The following is a 27309-nucleotide window of genomic DNA, read 5'->3' as shown; positions in this document are numbered from 1 at the left end:
AAGAACAGTTTCCAAGCGAGATATTTCAGTGAACTGGCCAGCCTGGTGGCTTGAGACTTTGCCCCTTTCTTAAGCTTGTATCGCCAAAGCAAAAACTAAAATTGCATGTAGTTTTCTATGCTATGTGCCTGTGTTCCCTAGATTTTAAATGCCAAATATAGAATGCATTGTTAGATATTAAAAGAAACTGCTATGAGGAGTTAACTTGGAATTCTCTGCTCTTCAGACTTACCCAGGAACAATTTTCATAAGGGAAAACCAAGATTATCCTACAAAAAGTGTAACTGTTTATCCAGAAACTCTGCCAACAGTGGTGTAACTCCTTTCACCTTATAGACTTGCCCATTCTTTTTTCCACTAATAAAGCATCTTTTAGAGCCAGTAGTCCCAAAAGTTGAACTAATTTTAATGTCTGGTGTAGTTAAACAGGACCAGCTCACACAGAGCTATGCCAGCTCTCACATAGAAAAGATGGGGAGTGAGATGGACTCCTCTGTGTACCATTACATTTGTATGTGGCTTGTTTCCAGTACCTTTTTAAAAAAAGTTTTTACCCTTAGCAACATCGTTATACTTGTGCATAAACCTGTGCATTGGGTGGGTGTGGCCTGTGGGTGAAAAACTGATTTTTCAGCACTTTTGCCCAGCAATTAGTGCAGGCCAAAAGAAGGTAGCAACATTGCCCAGTTGTTTTGAGGATGTGGGAACATTTTTGGGGCATGGAAGACCATGTTTCTGAGACTGCGGACTGAGAATGATGCAGCCTCTGACATACACGTACTGTAGTATTGCCTTCCATTTGCTCTTGGAGCCCAGTGGTTCATTAAGGGGACATAGGAAGAAATTCGGCAAACTGTGTTGTGGTACCAGGTGCAGAGCTAGAAGCTAGACTTCAGTGCCTTTTCTTGTGATGATGTGCCCTTTCTTCTTGCATGATAGACTTGCCTAATTTTGGTCCTTCACTCAATGGTCCTGGGAGAGATTGGTAATTGACATAATTTTTATGGCATGGTTAATTTCATCCTGATGTTCCACTTGTGAAAGTGTGGACTGACCTTGTAGAATTCTCCTCCAGAAGGATAAACTAGGTAAGGAAGAAATTATTTCTTGTGAGGGTGCTGAGATGCTGGAACTTGGAAGTTATGGCTGGACCATGATGGAAGTATTCAAGGTCAGGTTGGATTGGGCTTTGAGGAACCTGACCATATGTTCCTGGTGAAGGATAAAGAAAGAGGTGATTTTTTCCATTCTGCAACTGCTGCCTAATATGAGCTGGAGGAGAAAGGAAAGGAAAGCTGCAAGGAGGAGAAAGGAAACATGACTGGCTCCTCTTGACACTTGGGTTCTGTCTGGTGCATTGTGTCCATGGGAGAGGCCTCAGGAGGATCCAGGGAGAAGAAAGCTGCATCATGTCTGTTTCACGGTGTCATCAGACTACACAACAGGAAGGAAGAATGTCAGGAAGGAACATGTCAGGTGGACCAGGCTGATGCCTTTTTAGCCTGTAGACTTAGTAATGTTAGTTTTAGATTTGGACTCAATGATTCTAAAATTCTGTTCCAACCTAAACAATTCTGTGATTCTGTGGTCTAGTGAAGGCGTGTCTGCCAACAGTAGGGGGGTTGGAACTTAATGCTCTTGTGAGTCCCTTCCAACCCATACTCTTCTGCGATGCTAAGAGCTGGTCTTTACTTGCTGTTGTGGATTTCACTTGTGTATATTGGTGCCAAGATCCAGATTTTCTGTTTTTATACAGGCTGTGGCTGGGATGAAATTAGTTGTCTTCATAGCAGCCTGTATGAGGCACTGTTCTGGATTTGTGACTAAGAACACTGGTTACACAGCAGTGTTTTGGCTGTTGCTGAGCAGGGATTGCCAGCATCAATGTTTTATTTTTGTCCTTCTTTTTCTCCTGTGTTCACTGCCAGTGAGTAGACTAGAGGTGAGTAAGAGGCTCTGAAGGAACACAGGGAGTCACATCTGATCCCAACTGACCACAGCAATATTCCATACCAGATGGCATTGTGCCCAGTACCAAAAGGTCTGGGAAAAAGATGAGAAAGTAGGTACATTTGTGGTTATAGCATTTGTTTTCCCAAGTAACTGTTAGTGTGCCAAAGCTCTGCTTGCTGCTAGGGAATTGTGAATAAATTCTTTATTTTGCTTTCTGTGTGTAGCTTCAATTTAACTCCTAAGCAGTCTCTTATCTGAATCTATGTCTTCTCATTTTTGCCTTTAAAATTTCTGTTTCCTGTCCTACCTGAGTGGGGGTGAACAACAATAAGGTCAACCCACCATATTCTTCTAGAAGGCCTAGTGGGAATAGAATGGGAGCAACCTGTGAAAGCTTCGGCTAAAGCTCTTAGTCCCCTAAGAGCAGACTAAAGTAAAACTGGTGGTTAAGATAGGATGTTAAGTAGTTTTGTATTATGTAATAGACTGCAAAAGCCTTGGAGGACTGAGGTGAGGTCAACTTTGGAAGCAGGCCTCCCCCCTTCTACAGGCTGGTGAGCAAGGTGAGCCCGGGGCAGCAGTCATTCCTAGGCAGGAGGACAAGGTATGGAATTGTCAGTGCTAGGGGTGTCACTGGATGCACACCAGTGTCACTACTCTGTCTGCAGGACAAGATGGACCTGAATATAAACTTGCCCTGAGGCAAGACAGGATCCCAAACCATCGTCTTGTTTCAACAGGTATCATTCTGCAATATAAACCTTCTCTAACCAAAGCCAAAGGAGAAAGAGGATATGACCTTGAAAATGGTAAGCCATGTCCTAAAGGAGATCGAGAGGATCACATATCTGAAAAACACTCTGAGTAGTAGCCAGAGCTCTCACTGCACCCCAAAAGGCAGCTGGAAGGAGTAAGACAGGCCCTCTACTACAGCTTTTCCCAGGGCGGTATTCACCATATGAGCAAGGTTCACATCAAGGATGAAAATTGTCCAGGGACTGTGCACTGACACACCCAGTGTACTTGTACACTCTGAGAAAGCAAGTGGTCTCCCAGCTGCGCTCTTTTCCAGGAATCAGTGTGCCTGCCTAGGAATGCCTGTGCTGGAGCCTGGCAGAGCCACATTCCCCTAGGTCAGCACATGATATACCAGGCTTCTGGTATCACAGCTGTGCTCAGGGTGTATGTGGTGTGCATCCCTGTGCTGGAGCTGCTCCCTCCATCAGGAAGGTTCAATAATGCTCAGTTCACTGACAGCACCTTGCAGCAACTGGGGAAATTAAAGTGGGCAACAACTGTGTGGTTAGAGGCAGCTGGGGCTGCAGTGCTTGCAAGCCTCACAGTGCTGAAACTTCCACACCAGGCAGCAGAAGGGAACTGGTGTGTTACAGGGTAAAATAGATTCAGCACAAAGAGGAGAAAGGAGTTGAAGAGAGAAGCAAGGTGGTAGCAGAGTCAAACACACTATTTTAAATGTTTTTTTTTTTTATTCTAGGGTTTTAAAATATTTGGGAAACCATTATCAATGGTAAAAGAACAGCACCGAAGTTACGGCAATTCTAGAAATTCGATTCTAGACAGGTGGTTTGATTTTGCCAAACAAGCCCCAGCAGAAGGTATCTCTAATGCTGCAGTGAGTTAGTTCTCCCCCTTGGGCAAATTGCCTAATTAAGCTTTGAGGAGAATAAATGAGTGCCAACAGGCTTCTGCAAACAAGGGGAGAAGTTCTGGTGTCACAGCCCTGGCTGTGTTTAGCACTGCTTGCCGGTGTCTCTTCATTAACTCTCTTAATTTAGACTCTACAAATATGTTACTAAGTCATGAAGTAAGCTTCAAATATCACAATTAAGCCAATGTGTTTTCCATGGTTTTACTGAAACTGAAAAAGTAGTTCTGTACCAAAATGTACACAGTTTAGTAATAATACAAAAAGTTAATTCTGCCAGACAGAATATCAGTTAAATCCACCAAAATGAACATTGAACCACCATTTATTGCCAGACCAGTGTTAAATAAAATCATTGAATGAACACACAAACAAAGTAATTCCAAATTTCCTTAAATAAAAATAGTAGCAATTAGCAACAATACTGCAGGAAGATAAACATTCATGGTATTTGCTATTTACATGGCATCATAACATGTCTAGCATGTAGTATGTCTTCATGCTTGCACATTACTTTTATGAGCTCATTACAATGGATATTAATGTGTAAGTACTACAAAGCAACCCACCATGATGTATATCAAATCTGCATGTTAGAAGAACACCTGTACTAGTCACCCCTTTAGGAATGATGCTGCAGGAAACCCAGCCCAATCCACTGATTCCCCCCATGAAAAGTCAAACAAGAAAAGCCAACACCAACCAAACAAAAAAAATCATCAAGCATATTAATAATTTTCCTCCTGTGATTAACTAGGCAAGGCTATGCATTTAGCAGTATTCCCAAAGGTGAATCAAACCAGAATAAACCTGGGTTTTCTTTATTACAGTAAGAACACCTGAGACTGCTTCACTGGTCCAAGTACAGCATTTTATTACAAAAACTGCTTCTTACATTAACATGTCATTTCATTGAATCCCCTTAATTAGTCCTTTTCATTGACAAAAAAAGCTAAGATTTCTTCTTAAAATAAATACTCCCCACCTCAAAAAGAAAGTTCAAAAGGAAATTAAAAGAAAAAAATCCCCTCCTTTTTTTTTAAGAACAGTGTGGTTTTCTGGCTTATTATCTCAGCTGAAACAGTGGATAAACACCTATTCTTGGAGAATAAGCATTAAACACCTTATAAAAATCCCCAACATAAGGTACACAATGTGTATGTATATTCCTAAAGAGATTCTTCTTAAGTGTAAACATCTGTTCTTGACTCGTTTGTTTGAATGCACTCCTATCAAATAATGTTTGAGAAACTACATTTATTTAAATACCTGTCTGACACATAACTGTTTTGAAGTTACCATTTCATTTTTTCTACAGAGTACCAAAACAGTTGAAGACACTGTTCTTCCCTACTTCAGTACAGATTATATTTAACAGTTCAGAACTTTACAGACCACAGGTTTTACATAAAGGAATAACATAAATTTTGGAGTTAAACACTGAACACTGCTTAGCTGAAGCAGCAGCAAATTAAGTACTATATATAGAGATTTCTATTAAACTAGTATCATTCAATTAAACTGTCTGATAGTCTTAAGACCTGTTTTACACATGAACAAATTAAAACTGGGAGTTCATATAAAGTGATTAGGCTTGCCATCACTTCAAAAAACATGTTTGTTTGACCAGAAAATAAAGATGGCAAGGACCAGTGCATTCAATCCAAGTTTACACCAACTTCTTTTGTTTTGTTACTTTAAATGTACGAAGTACATTACATTACTTTTCAGTTTAGTAGTTACCAGGACCTTATTAGGCAAATTAATCTCAACCTGTAAAAACATAAGACTGACTCTTCAGAAAATTATGTGTAAGAGTAAGAATTTGAAAGCCATGTTCAAGACATCTGACAGGACTTCTTTCACAATCTCTAACCACTGAAGAAGGTCATGCATAGCTAGTCTCAAAGTCTTGGTCTCTTATTTTCTCTTACACAGACATCATTGAGTTGAAGACAATCTTTATTCTAAACTTCATAGATTTTGGTTTTTTTTTCCTTGTTCACCTGGTCAGTTACTAGATCAATTCTTCATTTCAAAGCCATTTTAGTATTCAAGCTGCCTTTTTAGTGCAAGTTCCTTGAAGATCCTGTAGATTCATCTTTGACCTAATAAAACAGCAAGACAACTACATTAGATAGTTAAAATGTTACACTGTTTTTATGTGCTGCAATTTGTCACATAATCATTATTGACTCTCCTGTACTTGTAAGAGGATCAAAACAGAGAAATACACAATGTTTTCCTTTTTTACCTGTTGTGGATCATGTGGCTTTTGACTAGATGCCCTGCTGCAAGAGCAGCCATTAGTGACAATTCCCCTGCCATCACTGTAGCACAAACAATTTTAGCAAGTTGACGGGCATTTTCACCAGGGTTATCTTGGCTTGCACCTTGAACCCCTAACATCTGGAAAAAAATACAAGGCAGTATTATGCTATGAAATCTAAGTCAATTTATGATATAGTTGGTATTAAAGTAAGTATTTCTAAATGATATCCAATGAGTCTCTTTAATATTATTAAGACATTAGTAAATGTCTTAAGCTTTAGAAACTGGATATATGAAAATAATTAATTAGACATTTCTAACACTTTCATATAAAATACATCAATTTTCAAGCAGCCCCATTCCCACAATTTTCCTTGCACACCACATGAAAGCAACCTTTGATTTAAGAAGGTAAGTTGCTTTCAACTTTCAGAACTATACCTGCAAACAGGCCTGCTGTGGGAGCAAGTTGGTGCCTCCGCCAACAGTCCCTATTTCTATAGAAGGCATTGTGCAGCTGATGTACAGGTCTTCGTTGGTGGAACCAGTTCTCTCCATCAAAGTGATGCAGTTGGAGCTGCCCACATTCTGTGCAGCATCCTTCAGATCAAGGAGGAGAAACAACAATCAGCAAACAAACACTTAAATCAGTGTTTGATTAAGAGTTACTGAACTAAAGAAAATGTGAACTGGTGTGAAACAAACCTACCTGACCACAGGCAATGTAGATCGCTGTCACAATGTTTGCTGCATGTGCGTTGTAGCCACCTATGCTACCAGCCATCGCAGAACCCACCAAATTTTTGTTTATATTAACTTCAACTAGATCTTCCGTAGTTGTTTTCAACACCTGGACAAAGTGATAGATACACTTTTACTAACCTTTTCCTCAGGCAGGAATAGAAATACTCTATTTATGGTTATTCACAGCCCTCACTCCTTGTTTGCTTCTGTATGGAATTTGACTCAATCATTGTCCTGGATACCTTTTACTTTTGTTCCAAAGGAGATTTTCAAATGTAGGATGTCCAAGTAACAATGGAAAAATCAGTACAAAGTGTTTGGACTTGCACAGGCCTTTGAGAAAAGCTCACAGCTGGGTACTCCATTTCTAAGTCTCCCTTGTATTCAGAATGGAACAAGCAAAATCATCTTGGCAGAAATATTCCATTAATTTATTCTGACATGATTGTAACATTCAAGTTATTCCAGACACTAAACTCTTCCCAAATTTGTTTTGCATATGAATATGGAGCCAAACTGAAAAGTTCCAACACCACTATTCTACATAGGTAATTAATACTATTTATTCTACATAGGTAATTAATACTATTAACAGTAACATTAAGTTAAGTGGCACATTTATACTATAGTGACTGTATTTTGAAACTTTCAAGTAAGAGATTTATACTGAATTTAATATAAAAACTATCAAAGATGGTCAAAAGAGATACTGTTGTTGAGCAAAATTTAAGACATTCCTGCACAGTAGGAATAGTATTTACAGAAATCTGCACTAAGTCTGCAGCACTGACAAAACTGTAACATTTATGTATTAAGAGTTCAATATTAGTAAATGTGGTAACATACAGGGCTGGGGTTTGAGGAAAACCTTCCCAAATCTACCTAAAAATTATCAATGCCCATTATGAAAGGACTACCTCCCCGTTACTACCCTGGAATGAAATCCTGAGGTTATAATAGATATTGTCAGTGACAACAATTTGAAAAACAGTAAACGACCCCAGAAGACATGAACTATGCCAATGTATAAATCCATTCTGCACACAGAATCCTGGAGAGAATTCTACAGAGTGTCCAACTCTGTACTCAGAATTTTAGACATGGTAGAACTGTAAAAGATGCAGAAGAAAGCATGTTCAAAGACATACTAGAAGTCTGTTTACTCATCACTGTTAGAGAAACCAGTACTTTTCAGTCTGAAATGAGAATAGCTGGGAAGGTGGACAGGCTGTGTCAGAGCTGTAAAGTCTTGAGCAGCTGAGTGAAGATAACAAGTCTTAAGCATCTCTCCCAGTACAAAACTGGGGCATCATCAAATGGAATCAACATGAAGGTAGCTCTCACACAAGGCGAAGCTGGACTGTGGAATACTGCCCAGAATACTAGTTCTAGAAGTTTATGTAGTTTCCCAAAAGGGACTGGACAAATCACTAGGGGAAGGTAAGCAAAACAAAACAAAACAAAAACAAACAAACAAACAAACAAACCCAAAAAAAAAAAGAAAAAAAACCAAAAAAACCCCCACAAAAAAACCCACAAAAAAAACCAAAAACCAAAAACCAAGGAAAAAAAAAAAACAAACAAAAAAAAAACCCAAAAAAACCCAAAACAAAACAAACCAAAAACAAACCAAAAACCCCCTATCCAATATGCAAACACCCACCTATAAGATCTTAAACAAGTGTTACAATATAGTGACTTCTTCCCTGGATATTGTCTTGCATGGCCAGTGCTGACAACCACGTAACAGGCAATGGATTTTATCTGACACAGAAGCCATCTTCTGAACTCAGGTGGAAGAGAATCTAAGACACTATTGTAATGGAGGACAAACTGGCCAGGGAATACAACTGGCATTGCTTATACAGCAATCCCCTTGGTCATGCAAGATGCCTACACAGCTTTGGGGTAAGTAAACCACCTGATTATCTGTTTCCATTGTAGTAGGAAGCATATAAATACTGAAGAGAAAGCCAGGTGCATATGAGACAAAATATGAGTGAAAGGGTTAAAAGACTGGGTTTAATGGCAGACAAAACACTACATGTAAATAATCTGTCAAAATGTGGCATAGTTTTTCAAAGGTTAACCATGAAAATCCTAATGCTTTCAACTACATATGCATCATAAACACATACACACTATTTCACACTAGCCACAATGAAAAAGAAAGTATCTACTGACTCAGAGAAATGGCTTATCCTACAGAAGTACCTGAAGAGTGTGTAAGAACTATCCTTACTTGGAAAATGACTTTCAGTTCATATTTACAATGTAAAGTAAGCATCTGTTTTGCAAAATGTATGTATTTTTATAAACAAAAGAGCAGACACTTACTTCTCTAACAACCTTAGCTGGAATGACTGCTTCACAGACAACAGACTTTCCTCTTCCTTCTATCCAGTTTATAGCAGCAGGTTTTTTGTCTGTACAGTAGTTACCACTGATAGCTATAACCTGAAGGTCAGGAAACTCTTCATTCAGCCTCGCCAGTGCTTTTTCAGTACCCTGTTAGAGAGAAACATGTAATAGGCTAGGTTTATCATTATGGGTGTAAAACAAGCTATTCAAGGACAGTGGAACAGTATTCTATTCAGATAATCAGTCACAGTGGAAAAAAAGAACGCAATATAATGAAGAAACAAGAGGGGAAAAACCACAAACAATTATGACTATCTTTTTTCTAATCACTTTGGGAATTGTATTGGGGAATAACTGATTTTTCCCAGTACATACAGAATCCCTGGATCCATTCTAGACACATGGACATATGGTTACCATACTGAAGATACAACAAGAACCAAGTGAAACATTACAGGCATGGAATGAATTAATTTTGGATGTAGTGGAAAGAGCTTCTCTACACCAGAAAATCAGACTAGAAAATCTGCTATATTAGGACTTGTTATTATCAGATCCACTTTTATAATGATTCTGACTGCCTATTCTACATGAAGTTTAAGTCTAAGACTATTCATTTCCTATAGCATAAGGCATCCCAGCAATCTAAGGATCACATCTCAAGTTCTTCCCCATGTTTGCATAAAAACAAAAAAGCAAAACTAGAGAACACCTCTCTGCTGCCACTCCTAATTCATTATTAACTAGGAAGTGAAAAAGACAGTAACAGAATAGTTATTGCTGGATAAAATCTTTGGCTCAAAGCAACAGTGCAACCAGCTTAGCTTCTCCTATTACCAAAAATACTTTCTTAAAATAATTATTAAAAATAAAAAAAAAAAAACTTTTTTCTTTCATCACTCTCTTCCTAGTTTTGTCTACACCTGACAAAATCAAATCATAATTATTTTGTGCAAAGACCACTGTGTCTTGTCTTTCTGTCTTTCAGATGTCACAGGTTATTAGGCTATTTTTAAAAAGGAATACCCATTTTTAAAAAATACTTAAGGAGACTGGTCCTTACTTTTGAAATCATATTCATTCCCATTGCATCCCCTGTTCCAGACTGAAAACGGATATAAAGGTTACGACCAGCCAAACTGATGAGAAGTTTTTGTAGGCGGGCAAACCTGCAAGAAAATTTAACTATTACTTACAATCCTCATGGGAATATTAGCTATAAGTGGCAAAATGACAGTAAATCTTTGCAAATTGTGCTGCTAAATACAGAATCACAGTTTTCTTTACGAATTATTTGGAAAAGAGCTGTAAAACCAACAAGTTCGGTCTTTGACAGACAATCATCTTTTCAACAGGACCTCAGCACCAAGTGCTATGTCCAGTCATTTCTTGACCCCTTCCAGGGATGGTGCTTTTTTGAATAACTACTACAAAAATATTCACTGTAGAAGTGTTCACTGCCTTTTTATGTTTCCTATCCCTGAACTTCAAGAAATAAAATGTCCTGAACTGCTAACATAAATTTTATTAATTTGTATTTCTTAAAACATCTCACTACCAGACATAAAGTAATAATAAGGCCTTTGAAAATTCTGATTTAAGTTTTACAGCAAGGCAAAAAGCATGCTATCTTCAACAGTGTAAGCTGCACAAGTCACTCAAAACACAGAAAATACTGCATTTTAAAAGCAGCATGGGCAGATTCTGGCCAAAATACAGATGTATCTTTGGCTGACACTTGTTAAGAAACACAACAGGTAAGAAAATCTCTCTCTGAATCTCCTTAAAGCAAGAAGGTCATCATAAGCCCTAGAGAAAACTCTAGGGCTTGAAATAGACTTATTCCTACCATTGTTTTATATTTTTTTAGCATTTCAGTTCTAGCATTAGTTTACCTTGTATTCTCTGAAACCTCAAAGATTAATTAATATTAATAATATCATCTGAAAGGCTTAAGACCAAACTTTGAGTGTGTTTTCTGCATAGTAACTACAGTTACAGTTACTCTGCCTAGTAAAAGTCAAAATAAGTTTATAGGATTTTTAAAAAATGCTTATACAAATTATATTCTTTTAATTATTATGCAATGTATATCTATTTGTTGTTAATACATGGTAGTTTACCATTATCAGTGAAAAATGTTATTGCTAGCCTTGGCACACAGCCAGAGTGACTTCTGTCCTCTTAGATACTCACAACATTGGGATAGCAAAAACAGAGATGTAATATCCCCTATTGCAGTACTCCAAAAAAACAACTGAGATCTTTCTACCATCAATAGAAGTCTCATGTCTGGAAATGAAGCTGGAACAGCCATCGAACTAACCTACTTGTGCTGTCAAAAGCTTCCTTCATTATTTTAAAACCTTCGGGGCTTTCAAGCCAGACTTTCACCTCTGCTGCCTGGCAAGCAGTGGGCAACCTTACAACAGGTCCTCGAGTCATCCCATCTGCCAGAATGCGGCTAGTTGCTCCTCCACCAAGCTAAAAACCAAAGCAGAAGGGGGATAAAGTAAGATTACTGAAATTTTAGTTTTCAAGAAATCAAAAATATGCATTATATAAACCTGAATATGTTTAGGTTTATATAATACACATTTTTATGCATTATATTTATGTATGTTTATAACATACAAAGTTTTCTAAGCTTTTTAAGTCACACAATACTTACACATATTGCTCTACATCCTCTGTTTGTGCTTGCTACAAGACATCCTTCTGTTGTTGCCATTGGCACCTGAAACTCTTTGTTATCCAAAACCAGTGGTCCTGCTACGCCTACAGGAATAGGCATATATCCAATCACGTTTTCACAGCAAGCTCCCATCACCTTACACAAGTAATACAAAACAATCACTCAGGTTACACTCCAGTAGTACGGTACAGCATGCTACATACAATGCCTATGACTAGACCAAGGCATCTTTGTAAAACAGCCACAAATTTACCCATAAAGCAACTCATGCCACCTCAAAAAGTTAACAGCTACAGCTATCAACAGCTAACACTTTTCAACATTAGGCAGGATGTATTGAATTCTGTACAGTACTAAATGTTCCTTAAATAACCTTAAAGTTTTAAAATTAATTTAAAATAATTATCAATTTTAACTTGTGCTCAAGGCAGTATTATCATTCAGTTGAACTGTGGCTCAGTATTAGTAGAACTCTGTATTTCTTAGGTAAGTCAGCTGTATACTTTGATAGGAAATATTTTTTTAATAACTTACAAAACTCACGCACAACCCTAGGTTTAAAAACATCAAGAGCAATTAAAGGTGCCTCATGTTTGCCTTTTATTTTCTTCCTTCTACATCAGTTTTGACCATGCTTATTGTTAACTCACATACATGACTATTTATTTCATAGAACCATACGGTGGATTTATTTCATAGAACCATAGACTTGTTTGGGTTGGAAGGGACCATAAAGACCATCTAATTCCAATGCCCCTGCCAAAGACAGGGACATCATTCACTAGACCAGGTTGCTCAGAGCCCCATCCAGCCTGGCCTTGAACACTGCCAGGATTGAGCCATCCACACCTTCTCTGGGCAACCTGTTCCAGTGTTTCACCACACTCACAGTGAAGAAGTTCTTCCTAACATCTAAATCTGCCCTTCTTCAGCTAAAGGTTGTTCTCCCTTGTCCTTTCATTACACATCCTTGTACAAAGTCCCTCTTCTGCTCTCTTGTAAGCCCCCTTAAGGTCTTCCCAAAACTTCCTCTTCTAGGATGAAAAAACCCAACTCTATTAGCCTGTCCTCACAGGCAAGATATCCCAAACCCCTGATCAACTTAGTGGCCTCCTCTGGACTTGTTCCAAACAGGTTTGTATTTTTCTTCTTCATGTGTTTGGAAAATAGTTTTACAGTGAGTTCTGCTTGTCTACTTTGTACTTACCAAAGAATAATTATAATTCCTATAAGGAAGATACTGCAAAGATGAAGGTTCAGGAAGTTTCTTAGATAACATCTGTCTGCGAATGGATACACCTCGCTCCTGGGTTTCCATCAGGGTCTCCAGTTTGTATGCAGGAATATGCTTAGCATTAACTAAGCTGATAACCTCAGCATCAGTAAGAAATTTTGCTCCTTCCTGGAAACATAAAAGGTGGAGAAAGGTAATAGAGACTCTCCTGGTGAAAATTCTTTTAAATGTTTGTAAAAGAAAAAGAGTAACAACTTTACTTCGCTACTCTCCTGGTGAAAATTCTTTTAAATGTTTGTAAAAGAAAAAGAGTAACAACTTTACTTCGCTAAAGGGGTCAATATCAGGTTTTATAGTAGGCCAACATATGACCAAAAACTTTCATAATCAGACACCCACTTGTACATGTACATGATGAAGCTCCAAAGACTTCGTAAGTTATGAATGATGAAGATGATCCCTTCTCCTACCCTTCTCAACTGACTTGAGAAGACTTATTAAAGGGTTTTGTTTTAGTCGTGACCTCCACACCCACCATGTTATCAAAGCCATGTAATATCCTGAAGAATGGTATTACAACTAATGGGATTATCTGAAAGCTGGGAAAAGAACTCTAACAATTCTTAAATCAGATGTTGCAGTGGAGGTTAAATAAAAAGGTTATTTTTTCATACCTGTGCATTTCCAAGTATACGAACACATTCCTCAATAGAACGTGGTTCTTTAGGTAACTCAATCTCTTCCTCTTTTCCACTGAGATATGAAGAAGCTTCCACAGGGCTGGAACTACCAACCACAAATGTAGCCTTGGTTGATGACTCTGCTAATACAGGTTTTATGACTTCAGCTGCACAAAGATAATAGAAATGAATTCCAGTTTTCAAAATCCTGAAGTTTTGACACCAAATATAATATGCTACCAAAGACTGCACAATTTGTTCCAAATACTCATTAATGGGTGCAGACTTTAGAACTATAAAAATTACCTACCACTTTCATCTTTGGATATAAAAGCTTCTTCTCCTGTATTAGATTTCTGATTGTTTTTCAGAAGTCCAGTCTGCTTCCTGCAACAATTTTCAGGGACCTTTTTCTGTACCATCACAGGAGATGTTATGGGATTCTTCAGTGAGAGGGTAGATTCAGTCTCCGCTTGCTCAAAGAAAATATATTTGACAGCAAGGAGAAGGGCTAATCCAAGTGTGATTACTTGCTCAATATCCATACTGGCCATTCTAAAAATGATCAAAAAGTAATTGTAGAATATATACAGTTTGTTGCTTATAACAGCATTCTGACATTTTTTGCTTCAGAAAGGGTAATAATTCCATCATCACATAGTTACAGAAATTCCAGTCAGAAGATATTTTCTACCAGGACATTGAAGTATGTTAGGCTAGGGTGGAAAAATCATTCTTCATACTACTATCGACACAAAAATCTTCAGATGTCATTAAAGAGTTACATAAATCTGGCTAAACCGATTTATCTAACTAAACTAGCAGCCCTAGTAGGGAAAATGACTGTAAAAGATTCACTGATTGCTACATCAAATTGATTTGACACCTGCCTCCCAATGACAAGACCAAGTTTCATTTATCATCCTCTACCAATTAGCACTACTATGATGCAAGATGAACTACTAAGAAGGGACAAAAACCCCATGTCTATACTCAGAAAGTTCTGAGTTCTCAGAAATAACATGAAACGACAGATAACACTAACTTGAATTGAGTTGAAGGAAAAGCCATAGCATAAAATGTGCTTTGCACCTTTTGCATTTATGTGTGAATGGTCATAAACTCTGTGTAAGTAATTACTCTAGTGCAGTCTTAAAATTATTTCCCAGTATGCTGCGAAAGATGCTAGTGGGAAAAGACAATGTTTTGATGCATACAGGACAGCTAGCTCTTGATCATGTTCTTGACTACATCAAGGGTTTGGACAAATGCCGTAATATTGACATTCCTTCTGAAATGTCACCTCTGGTTCCAAGAAGTCCTACAGTGGTCAGACCTGTAAGTCTGCAAGTCTTGTGATCTAGGACAACAAGCTTCTAGCTTGGCAGCAGTAGAAATACAGCACAATCACACTTCTGTGAAGCCACCTACCGAGAAAGGTAGAACTGCCACAGTGAAACATTAGGCTCAATTCTCTTTGGTGCATTCTCATCCAATCCCACTGAATTTTCAACAGTACTGTTTTGAGCAGCTGGTTCCGCTATCCAACGACTGTGGGCGTGAACAAGAACCAAACCCAGTGACTGTATCAAAAACACAAAACAAGTATTAATTTTTCAAATGTAACTTGGTATATAACCTACTAAGAGTAAATATTGCCCTCTTTTTGTTTGGGGTTTTTTGCTGGTTTTTTCCCCCCATGCTTCCCATGCCTCTAAAATCCAAAAGCTTATTTTCCACATCTCTAATTAACACCCTTTTTGGCCAACTGTGACACTGTTACATAGTACCTTTGGATATGTCCCACCCACATTTTTTCTCTCGCTCAAGAAATAAGCAAAGGAAGCTGAGGGTACTGCAGGGGTTAGAGAGAGTACACATGAAAGAGCCCTGAGTGCTTGGTACAGAAATGGCATAGGCAGGAAAGTGACAGTGTAGACAAAGTTAATTAAAAACTATGACTGCAGAATACAGGTCTATAGCAAACAAAAGCTTGATTTTTGCACCAGGACACCTCACTGATTGCATAACCACAGGTGAAAAAGAGCCACAAACCATAATCATTTTGACCCTCTGTGTCACAGGATTTGGTTTGTTCTCTTCTTCTTCCAGAACACGAGCAAAATGACTAAGCTGCCATATAGGGCGCCCTTCACGGCTCTCTCTTGAAAGCTGCAAACAAATAACAAAAATAGGTCATATATAATACCTATTAGAAGAACCAACAAATAAGATTCCACATTACATTTTTATTTGATTATTGACAAATTACCAAGAGTCTATAGTTAGACTTTCAATTGTGAAAAACCCTGGACAGACAATAAGTTACAGGAACATCTGTTTAGTTTGCTTTAGATCACAACTACTACTGAGTATGACTCAGTGAAATTTTACATTGATATTTACATGTTATTGTCACCAGTTTAATTTGAAAGGAAGATGAACATACTGGCATGTAACTCCATGATGAAAGGTATAGCCGACAGAAGCACAGGGCTGAATACTAAACCTGAGGTTGTCTTGAAGATGGTCTTACCTCTAATACCAAGGACACACAAGCTGGAAAGAAGGTCATGAAGACGAAGTAGTTGGCAAGAACAGACATACAGCCAAAGCAGCACATAATTTCAAGCTGTCGTACACCTAAATAAAAGGACAGTTTTTACATTTGAATATGCAATTAGGTATAATTGAAGAAGTGCTGCTGGACTAAGAAAGAGATCATTAAACTGACATTGTAGATTACAGAAGGAACTATGGAGATTAATTTTAAAAAAGCATCTTAAGCCCTATTCATTGTGCATTGGCTTATTCTAAGCACAATATGTATTTATGTATTGACAGAAAAGTATCTTAAGGTGTTGCACATGCATTACACAACTGCCTTAGTAAGGATGAAAGAGCTAACAATATACATTGTTTTAAAAAAAACTATATACAACACCAAAATGAGTTTTTGACCCTAAGATGTAAAGAAGAAAATAGGTTATTAATACGCAATACCCTGAAAGAACATTTGAAGAGCAAGTGCTCTTCAAATAAGAAGATGCTGTTAAGGTACGTAATGTAGTTAGAAAAAACTCCAAACCAAATCTTAGAAAAGCACCTGCACAGAAGTTCATTCCTACTACACAATGCTCAAGGAAAGCCATTACTAGTATTTCAAACTTTGGTTCAATATGTATGTATTATCCATATTTGCAAGAAACCAGTAAAATAAGCTAATTAGGAGATAGATAAATCGATTAAGTCATTCCACTCTCATGGATAACACCTATTATTTGAAACTCTCCATATCCTAATACCTCTTAAAAAGCCTTTTTTAACTGGAAATATTTAAACCCTTAGACTATATGGCTCACCTGACATGGTACCAACACCGATTACAAGACACTCCACAAGTGCATCCAGGGTAAACGTAGGGCCTAATATTGCCATCCCGCGTGAAATATTTTCTCTTACTTCATCCTAGAAAAAAAAATTTCTGTCCATTAACATGAAGACAAAAACCAAAATAAGTTAGACATAACATGACTAGTAAACAGTAGTATTATGGTGGCAAGGCCTCGTAAAACATTTACTGAAAATGAACTTTATGAGAAAGAGGAAATAGAATGCATTCTCTGTATGCTAAGTTATTATACTTTCACAGTCTATTGGCAAAAATTTATTTCATTTTGATTAATTTCTCTACCTTTGCCTCATCAGTATTCTAAGCTTCTACAACACTGATGGGCAAAGAGAAACACTAATTACAGTAAATTCAAAAGAACACCACTTCTAAATCTGAAGACATGAAATAGAAGGCATTTTTGTCATGGTATTTAAAAATTTCCTACAGTCACATATCTGTACTCCAACTACTATTACTTTAGTATTTTATATTTAACTCCATAGACTCAGCTGATAGAAAAGAGGTCACAAAAAGCACTAAAGCTTTCTGCTGAGGAAAAAAGGATTTCCTCCAGAAAGCAGGCATGATAAACTCTAGAGAGTTTGCTACTGTTTTCCTGGAGATGGTATTTTTGGGGCAGCAGAGGGGAAAAAAACTGTAGAAGAAACCTATTTGTAAAACATTCTCTTAAAAAATAGTAAAAAAATCTGTACCTGCAGTAATCATAAAATAATACTGAACACATTGTATTGCATATACAGAAACTGTACATTGTAATATACACCAAATTAAAATATAACACAATGTTTTGTCACAATTAGTATGTGCAAATGCCATGTACAGTATTTTGTAAGCACAAAGTAATCCCACTTAATATACTTTTATTTCAGAATTTGGACTATTAGGAAACAAACATTACCAGGTATGACAAGCAAGATGTCCCGTCAACCTCTCCTACTGTGTTGTGTTAAATGTATTAGAGCATGGATGTTCTTGTTTGCACATATGCTACATTCGTTCTGCTAACTTTTGGCCTAAAAATATGCTTTTTTTAGTAGTAACACAGTAACACTGGATATGTCTTTAGATACTGTTCCCGAGTCATAGAAATTAACCTTTTTTTCTGTCAGTAACTATTTTAAGGAAGACTTTGTCTAGGAACTCTAGCCTCCTTGGAAGAACTGTAAGTGTTACTGGTTTAAAGTTCAAATTTAATGAAGTCATGCTCATACACATAATTAACAATGCACATGGCCATGCACACTAATTTTACCATATTACTATTCACTTGAACACTGATCTGGCTTGAAGACAAGAGAACATAAAATCTGGATAGAATACGATTCTTTTGTTATTTATGTATCACCAAGACATTATTTGCCTGTATGTCTCTCCACTTGGATTACTCATACAATTATAAAATGACTTGTCTTGAAAGGGGCCTTAAAGCTCACCTAGGTTCTAATCACCTGCCATATTCTATTGGACATGTTCATGGACAATGTTCAGTTCTGAACGTTAAATTAAAAATCTCCATTGCATGATAAGCAAACAAAAATTGCAAAGTAAAGCACCAACCAACCAAAAAATCCTCAAAAATAACTCCTCTGACCTGTGAGTTGGAACTGAGTGCAAATTTGGCTAATGCACTTGCCCTTGACAAATCAATCAGAAGAAGGAAGAATGGTAAAGCTTCGCTGAAAAAAAAAGAGGCATATGTTAAAGGTTTATGATACAGGAAAAAAAATGTAAGCATGAAATCCAGAATAACAATCCATTACTTACTTTAAACCTGTCAGTTCTTTATCCAAGAAGTGAATTACCACCGTACTAAAAACAAAACTTGAGAAGATTGTGAAGAGGCCAGCAATACCTGAAAAAAACAAGAGCATGGGAAATTTTTTATTTATATATATTGGAAGAGGAAAAGAAAAAGAAAAAAAAACCAAAATACTCCCACTTTTAGATCAATCATGACAAATGAACGATAATTCCTGTCTCATTGCATTAACAGCAGCTGAGATACAAACTGAAGTAGATGCTACTTTTTATAGATATTAAAATCTAAAATTTATAATGCAATCAAAATAAGACTCAGAAATAAAAGCCATAAATCTTAATTTATTTTAAGTAAAATTAAAACTGGCTTAAACAGCTCTACAATTTTAAGTATTTCACATAATAAACAGTTACTACAAGAATGACATTTTCAGTGTTTATATAATACTACACGACCTTTCACTAAAAAAAAATAGTACTTTGATACATGCAAAACATTTTTCTGCTATCTAAAAAATAATTAAAATAATGCTGTTGTGAACATAAGGATTAAAAGGTTAGTATTTGTTACCAGTTTAGGTAAACCACTTCCCCCACAATTAAATGGCATACAGCAAATACAAAAATCAAATACAATACCTAAAATGTATTTTGATCCAAGCTGCCTTAGGTTCTGAAACTGGAAATATATATAAAGAATTGCTATGCAGCGTGTGATTGTCAGGATGATGATGTCACTGCTCAGAACATCCTGTATGAAATACAAAGCAATTTAGTTAGCTTTTACACTAATGAAAGCCCATTATGAAGCTGCATTAAAAGTGAAGGTCCAAAATAAAATAAATATCACTGCTAGTCTTGCCTTAAAAACACTAAAATACTAAAATGCTTGGTCATTAGTGCATCACTGTTTGCATACAGCTTTAATAGCCAAAATAAGAAAATATGGCCATGAAGAAGCTTCCACATGGCTACTTTACTCCTAATACATCACAGTGTGATCATATTCTGTAGAAAACCCTTTATCTACTGATTAACACCAAATACTGTAAAATTATTTTAAATCCTTACTTCTTCAAGTTTGGGGCACTCATAATTCCAGCCACAGATCTTATCATTCCCAGTGAACATCTTCATAGACATCATGCAGATAGTGAGAGTCACTGTTCCCACAATGACTTCCCATGGATGAGAGGCTACAAAAAGGCCATGCATTCGGAAGAGTCTGGACAGCATTTTCAAGGCTGTTTTTCTATACTTAGCAAACCTGCAGCAAAGGAATACTTCATATAAGTACAAGACTTAGTGAAAAAAGAGACAGCTCTACACTTTCCTGCAAGACATCCTTCAAGAAATAAAAGTAAAATCACTTAAAGCAGACATGAGTAAGGAAACTAATCTTTACCTTTCCTTCAATCTTCCGTGTAAAACACATCTACTTCTAATATTCCAAAATACAGTATGATCTGCTACTGTCTTCTCAATCTTTTTTTTGTACTACACATCGTCCTGGTTTCTTCATGGCCTTTGCCACTGGGATTAGGTCATCCATTATGGCATTATAATGGTCATCCATATGGCACTAATAATGCCAAGGTTGAGGGTTCAATCCCAATACAGGCCATTCATTTAACAGCTGAACTCAATGACTTTTGTGGGTCCCTTCAAATCAGAAGATTCTGTGATTCTCACAGTAAGGCATCACTACTCTCACAAGATCTCTCAAAACCTTCCTATCATACAATTTTGATACTGCTTTGACTCAAAATTCTTGTTTTTAACATCTATATAAGCACTCACCAAATTCTGTTATTTCTCTCTACTCATTTTTCCTATCAAAAATACTGGTAAGCAATAAAAATTATCAATTAACCATTACTGGTAATACTCAAGAGCAGGATCTGCAATGTTATATTTCTGACTGTGTCTTCTTTCTGTTCAATATTATTCTGTGATACAAATTAATTACATTCAAAAATATTCCCTCTTCGTCTAAAGCATGCAAGTCCTCACATAACAGTATTCTGGCCTTTTACTCTTCTACCTTTTACTATTCCATGGTTACTGGTGCATTTCATCATCCCTTTGCTTCCAACAGATACCAAACATTCACCACAAATTTTCACAGCTGTCTTTCACATAACTAACAACATGAATGTTCAACACATCCTTCAGACCACATCCTGGTCTATCTCTCTGTGTTGTTTCTTTATGCAAGTCTGTCAAATCTTCACTTATGTTTTATGGCATAGAAACAAATTGTCATAATATTCTCACATACATTAGTAACTGGACTTTCCTTTCCTCACTGCACAAAACCAACAGCTTACAAAACTGTACTGTAAAGTTAAAAAAATGCTTAATAGCCTGGCTAACAGGGACAATCTGTAATTTACATTTACCAACCTAATACTGCAAGATTTCCATGGAGGCCTGAGGGCTCTACATACCACCACCTCAAACTGGATAAAAAAAAAATCCATTTGTGCTGTCCTAAATGCAATAATCCATCCATAGGGCTTTTGGTATTACTCCTTTTGCTTCGACATCAAAAATGAAGCTGACATTCAATGGAGAAAATAATAGACAGGCAAATCTATCTGCCTGAGTGCTCCTGAAGATATCAAAATCATCTTGGTTTCCTACCAATACCAATCTAAATCACATGAACACCAACAGCAATTATTTATTTTTCTTTATCCTTCCACAGTGAAGGTATGGCAGGATGTTTGTGGCTCATGGACCCAAAATGGGAAAATAATTGAGAAGATTGCCTACCTTAAGAACAAATTATTTCATTTCCTGACTGAATGCTTTTTAAAAATAAAATTAAAAACTAACCCACTCCTTTTAAAGCTGATATTATCCCTTCTTTTTACCTATAACATATACTCTTCAATCCATTCTGTAAATTTATGTTCTTGCAAAGCTGTTCCACCTTGGTATTATCATTTCTCCTCAGCACTATGGAAGGTCTGTTTTAATTAGGAAAAGAAAAATAAAACCCAGCCAGAAGGATACCTGTGCTGAATTATTTTGAAACAACACAAAAATAGAAAAGGCATCACAACATCCTCTGAAAACACAATTTTGAATACCACTCTATTTCAGGAAAATCATAATTAGCAGTTACAACATGACTTTATAGAGTTCTATCAGTCCTAAACCTAGTAATACTGCTAATACAATTATTTCAGCAAGTTGGAATGATTATCTGACAATCAAAAAAACCAAATTGAATGGCTAGAAAGATTTCAGAATCTTTTATTGACAAACTGTTTTTCCCATTTCTAAGCAAAAATGGTAAAAGTAAAATGGCTTCACATAATTAATTGAGGGGGGGAATGCATTAATTCATTTATTAAAATAATGATCTATAGTATCTTACTTGTATTATTAACTGCAGCTATGCTGAAATAAAGGATGCATCCTCACTCATCTTGGGGCTGAATGATATTAAGTCCTAACATAAAAGGATTCTTTAAAGTTTTTGTGTTTATTTAACCTGCCCAATGTACAGGATGCTTTCTACTGTGCAGTTGACTCTTCTAGAAAATATTCATGATTTCACACACTGATTCTGCATTACAGTGCTGTAAAAAAAATATTCAGTGTATAACATCAGCTGATATTTCTGTTTAAAATATTTATGCACACACACTGACTTGTAGCTTGGCATTAGCAAGACATAACATTAAATATAAAGCTAAAATGTAACATCTATGTAATTTTATTGAGTTTCAAAATGGTGGTTCAAAAGGGATGCTTTATAAATCCTGTTTACCTTTGTTTTCAATAAAAAATTTCTATGAGACTAGAAAATAAAGCAATGCATTTTGGGAATAAAAACAGAATACAAAATACAAACAAATCCCAAATGTGACCCTCTCAAAAATTAACCAGAGTGTAAAAAGCAAACTAGACCGGTCGTATATAATCGTTTAGAGCAATTACCACCCACGTAACATTACTACTTGCCTCCTAATTCTTCAGGTTTGTTAAACAGCTCTCACTAACCTCAGAGCAATCCTCTGCAACACCATTTATTCGATCAGCATTGATTTCCCATCTCCTGCTATCTGACTCAGCAGTACCTACAGGAATCAAGCGGCAACAACAGCCGAGAGAAAACCTGTGCGGAGCTCACCCGGAAGGCACACGACAGCACAGAGACCCTCACATACTGCCAGAGAGGCTTTTTTTTTTCTTTGGAAGAGGGGGAAGCCACCGCCTCGTAGGCCCATCAATGCAGCCCGTGCGCGAAACGCGGGCAGCCCGTCGGCGTCAGGAAGGTAACGGGACAGCGACACGGGCATCCCCCGCACGACACCCAGGGCGGCAGTGAGGCGCAGCGGCCGCCACTCCCGACGCGCGGCGATAGCGACGCCGCCTTTCCGAACAGGCATTCACGGCCCGGAGCCGGGGCCCGCCCGCCGGGCACGGCGTACCCATACTGCCAGCCCCACGCTCCCCCTGCCCGCAGCCCCGCCAGTCCCTGCTCACCGCCGCGCTCCAGCCGCGTTCCCTGCTCCGTCCCGCCGCGCCCCGGACTGCACCGGCGGCCCCGCTCCGTCCCGCCGGCCCCGCGCCGAGCCCCGCCCCACCGCGCAACGACACGCCGGCACCGCCATCGCCCGATCGCGCGGCCAATGGCGAGCGCGCGGCACGCCCCTCCTGCGCGCGTCACCCGCCGGGTCGCCGCGGCAACGGCCCGGCGAGCGCCGCGCGGCCCCACGCGCCATCAGGAGCGGCGAACACGCCATCGCGCCATGGGCCGCCCGCCAATGGGGCGCCGCGCTCCCCGCCCCGCGTCCTCTGATTGGGCGGCTTGAGGAGCGCAGCCACCACCTCCCGGGCCCGCCCCGGGCCGCGCTCAGGGCGCGCCCCGCCGCAGCGCTGGGGCTGGGGCTGGGGCTGGGGCCGGGGCCGGAGCCTGGGCTGCGGCTAGCGCCGGGGCAAGCTCCCCTGCACACCTCCGATAACGCCCGGTGATACCACGCTTTGCCGAGGCACTAAAAGCGTGGACATTCCCACCTCCTGCTTGTGGGAAGCAGCGGTGCCCCTGACTCCCGAGGGAAGCGGTGGGAGGAAGACAAAGGCAAAGGATTATATATATTTGTGGCTTTCGGCCAGAGAGGAAGTGCAGTTTTTGGTTCATGGAGCATAGGAAGCTCTGAGAGACCCTCCAGGACGTGTTCGTGTGTAATCTGTGCTAGGTGATCTTTAGATGGTCTCCAGAGGTCTCTCCCATTCCTGGCGATTGTGTGCTTTTTCTGGGCACCGAGTCACGTGGCTGCAAGACAGCACTGCAGGGTGGCAGGGGCCGTTCCGTGTTCCTGGGGCTGAGCATGCTCAACTGCGATACCTGCAACGTTTTTGCAGTGGATGATCCGCTTCCTGGCTTTCCCCAGACTGCATCTTACATGCGCCACCTCACTTAGAAATATTTCTAGCAGCTCCACATGACACTGTACCGTGAAACATTAATGTGAACCCCAGGAAAGGAAGTGCTGATGAAAAGGTTTCCGAAGAACTCCACCCAAAGTAGTTCTTGGGAGTGATGAAATCGTGCCAGCTCTTTTAACCTGTAAATATACTTTTCATTCTCGTCGGTATAACTTACTGCTGCATATGCATCTCCCCTGATTGATATAAATGGGCCCAGGAGACCTTGAGCTCCAACTAAGCAGGCCTTTATTAGGAGATTTCAGCTTAAGGGGTAGGGGGCTCGGGGTTCGCGACGCCACCGCTGCTCCCTCGATCCTGTCGGATACCGGCAGGGTCAGAAGCCTCCACCTTCTTCAGAACACGTCCGAGACTCGTCAATCGGCTCACAGTCTTAGGAGGTGATCCTCTTTAGGCTTCTTCTAAGTTGTAGTGACCAACCCGGAATGTTTTTATGCCCTCTTCCTGCTACCAGGGACTGTCCCCGACCCATGGGCACCGGTAATCTGTAGTCCTGGGCTCGCTTTCTAGGGATAATCCAGATTTTAGTAATTCCGGAGATATGATAATTAATATGCACTCTTCGCGAGGCATCTTGGGAACCCGGAAACCTTCTCGGGGAGCAGCGGCAGGAGTACCCGACGCGAGGGAAAGGGTTACAAGGATCTGGGTTTCAGAATACAGAAAGATAAAACAGGTAAGTCATAACTTCAACAACAACCCATCAGCTCTTAACATTATATAGAAAACAGATAAGTGTACAGTATTGAGAACAGCATTACATAATTAACAGCATTACACTTTAACAAACTCTATCCATGACACTGATAGCTTCTTTAGTCGTTTTTTCAGTGTCTCATTAGCTGAAAAGTATAAAGTATTAGCAGTGAGATTTCTGGACTCTGTTAATATGTGCAGCAATTGCTGTAACTGCATATGCATATAACTAAAACAAAGCAAAACAGCAATTTCTACAGTTGCAACAATTATATGTAAATCACATATCGTTTAAGATGACCTTTAGTATTTCTGCTGTTTTCCACTTTTTCCATAGACATAATTTGGCAAATACAAAAAAATCTAATTTACCAAAGTAACTGGGAGCAGGCATCACTACGGTGGTTTGGGGTCTTTAGTTTCTGCAAGTACATGTCACCACGTGCGCTGACACCGAGATCTCGTATCTGCAGCTCTGGCGGTGGCCTGCCTGCAGCCCGGCTGTGTGCTGGGAGTGGCCTCGGGGCACCGCTGCCCCGCTGCCCAGGAGATGGTAGGCAGAGCTAAGCCAGAACGGCTCTGCCGGAGGAAAACGTTGTTGTAATTGACAGACGACCACTGCAAGACTTAAGAGCTTGTGAATTGGCACCGATCCATTGCATACAAACAGCACCTGTGGCTCCAGCCAGGTGACAAGAGGCACAGCAGTAGCCAACAACTCAACAGGAACTTTTTGTCAGGTCCTGCAGTGATAGGACAAGAAGCTAAAGGTACAAATTGACGGAGGGGGAATTTAGGTTAGGTATTAGGAAGAAAGAGTTCATGTGAGGGTGGTGAGACATTGGAACAGGTTGCCTAGGGAGGCTGTAGCTGTGTTCAAAGCCAGGTTGGATAAGTCCCTGAGCAACCTAGTCTAGTTGGTCTAGTTGGAAGTGTCCCTTCCCATGGCCGAGGGGCTTGAACCCAGATGAATTTTAAGGTCCCTTCAAATCCCTTAACATTCTATGATTCTAAGACCCCAGTCAAAGCCCAAGTAATCATTCAGGGTCCCCTCTTTGAGGCTGTCTGGCCTTTTTCACTGATAAGACACTATTTCACAACCCCCTTCCCACTCTGTAACTCTCTGGGCAGACGACCCAGAGATGCCAACGTCAGAAGCGCACAAACTCAGAGAAATGAGCCCCATCTGACCACACAGCGTTTGCTGGGACTCTGTGATTCTGGCGAGCGCTGCGAGCCCGGTGCCACCCGAGGGGCAGCGCCGCCTGGCCACAAGATGGCGGCCGCCGCTGACGGGGGCGAGCGGCTGCCCGAGGAGGCGCCGGGGGAGCGTGGCGGCCGCACCATGGAGCGCCGCGGGAGCGGCGGCGACAGCGACACGGACAGCGATGAAACTGTCGTGGAGGGCTCTGTGACGGAGAGTGATGTGGAGGAAGAGGAGTTCCGGAGGAGGAGGTGGTAATAATGCGGTGTGGCTGCGAGTGGCACCTGCCCACCTGCCTGTGTGAGGGAGGCGGCGGCTGAGGGGGCCGCTCCCGAGCTGAGTCCTGTCCTGTCCTGTCCTGTCCTGTCCTGTCCTGTCCTGTCCTGTCCTGTCCTGTCCTGTCCTGTCCTGTCCTGTCCTCTCCTCTCCTCTCCTCTCCTCTCCTCTCCTCTCCTCTCCTCTCCTCTCCTCTCCTCTCCTCTCCTCTCCTCTCCTCTCCTCTCCTCTCCTCTCCTCCTTTTTTGTTTTCTCTGCTCTGTTCAGAGTAGTTTTATATGCTCCTGGACCTAGCATTTCTTAGCTCTGCAAATAGCTCTATTTTCACACACCTTGTGTGCCTCGGAGCTTATGTCCCCGCACCCACCATTTTAGTAACATTTTAGTCAGCAGAAGTGAAATGTCCCAGAAAACAACTCTGAGAAAATAAACACTATTAAATACAGTTCGTGCTAATTCTATTTCCCTGCAACTTTACCTTGATGTTGTTTTCATGATATTATCTCTTGTATCCTGTAAGATACAACAAGGATTTGAAACCAGATCTTTATGATGGCTTTGTCGCACTGTAGTTCTTGGAAATACTTAAAGCAGCGAGGTGCCTCCCTAGTTATGGTTTTCTATGCAGAAAATCACATACATCCCTTGAGTCTGGGTTTTTTTTACTGTTTCTGTCAACGTTCGCCCAGGCGTTTCCCCACGGCAGAAGCCTGGGATGGATGCTTTCAGATGCTCTTTGAATTCATAGGACTGTAATGCTTACAGCTCCTTAACGACCTTTTGTTTTATTTATTTTGCAAAGGTTGGCTTTTCTTAACAAGGACATTGCTTTAACAACTGAGATAAGTATTAATAAAGGTAGGACAGATTATTTTTTCAGTCTGTGTTGG

The 27309-nt window shown here is 39.6% G+C and overlaps 2 protein-coding genes and 1 long non-coding RNA gene across 9 annotated transcripts in view; 1 reads left to right on the top strand and 2 right to left on the bottom strand.

Annotated features, from left to right (window-relative positions):
• Nucleotides 1-3809: 3809 nt before the first annotated feature.
• Nucleotides 3810-23343, bottom strand: HMGCR (3-hydroxy-3-methylglutaryl-CoA reductase). Of its 3 annotated transcripts, none has more exons than XM_053931568.1 (20): nucleotides 23281-23343; nucleotides 19849-20044; nucleotides 19417-19528; nucleotides 18784-18871; nucleotides 18611-18695; nucleotides 16967-17072; nucleotides 16141-16247; nucleotides 15660-15776; nucleotides 15036-15187; nucleotides 13915-14159; nucleotides 13599-13771; nucleotides 12898-13092; nucleotides 11667-11825; nucleotides 11322-11479; nucleotides 10059-10164; nucleotides 8972-9142; nucleotides 6600-6740; nucleotides 6332-6490; nucleotides 5874-6028; nucleotides 3810-5727 (listed from the first exon to the last, which is right to left on the bottom strand). In XM_053931568.1, exons 2-20 carry the CDS (start codon nucleotides 20011-20013, stop codon nucleotides 5673-5675), a joined length of 2649 nt encoding a protein of 882 aa, XP_053787543.1. In that variant the 5' UTR covers nucleotides 20014-20044; nucleotides 23281-23343; the 3' UTR covers nucleotides 3810-5672. The 3 variants fall into 3 exon arrangements, with proteins under 3 accessions (XP_053787543.1, XP_053787542.1, XP_053787544.1); XM_053931567.1 differs by lacking the exon at nucleotides 23281-23343 and adding an exon at nucleotides 22795-22984; XM_053931569.1 differs by lacking the exon at nucleotides 23281-23343 and adding an exon at nucleotides 22925-22940.
• A 1111-nt stretch (nucleotides 23344-24454) lies between these two features.
• Nucleotides 24455-26216, bottom strand: LOC128781776 (uncharacterized). The gene is made up of 3 exons (XR_008428512.1): nucleotides 26131-26216; nucleotides 25312-25682; nucleotides 24455-25085 (listed from the first exon to the last, which is right to left on the bottom strand). It is a non-coding gene; the product is annotated as an uncharacterized LOC128781776 (long non-coding RNA).
• The window catches only part of ANKRD31 (ankyrin repeat domain 31), a 64493-nt gene continuing 62022 nt past the window's right edge, over nucleotides 24839-27309 (top strand). For 3 of the 5 annotated variants that reach the window (XR_008428511.1, XM_053931688.1, XM_053931683.1), the window contains exons 1-2: nucleotides 25901-26397; nucleotides 27222-27277. Coding sequence is in view for 4 of the 5 variants with exons in the window: in XM_053931688.1 (XP_053787663.1) it covers nucleotides 25907-26397; nucleotides 27222-27277 (547 nt within the window). In the remaining variant the exon portion in view is untranslated. Of the gene's footprint in view, nucleotides 24920-25900; nucleotides 26398-27221; nucleotides 27278-27309 lie in introns of those variants that run through there. The other 2 variants (XM_053931685.1, XM_053931684.1) reach the window with 2 other exon arrangements.

Source organism: Vidua chalybeata, chromosome Z (genome assembly GCF_026979565.1).
Source record: "Vidua chalybeata isolate OUT-0048 chromosome Z, bVidCha1 merged haplotype, whole genome shotgun sequence".
NCBI lineage: Eukaryota > Metazoa > Chordata > Aves > Passeriformes > Viduidae > Vidua > Vidua chalybeata.
The sequence above is the reverse complement of the archived record's forward strand: the minus strand, read 5'-3'. Positions and strand labels throughout refer to the sequence as shown.

Excerpts from the sequence above, each read along its gene's own strand:
- HMGCR (XM_053931567.1), bottom strand. The coding sequence starts at position 22,820 with ATGGTGTTGCAGAGGATTGCTCTGAG. Across the intron at positions 18,696-18,783 it reads AAAGAACTGACAGGTTTAAA|CGAAGCTTTACCATTCTTCC; the intron begins GTAAGTAATGGA and ends TTTTTTTTTCAG. Across the intron at positions 15,777-16,140 it reads GTGTGTCCTTGGTATTAGAG|CTTTCAAGAGAGAGCCGTGA; the intron begins GTAAGACCATCT and ends ATTTGTTTGCAG.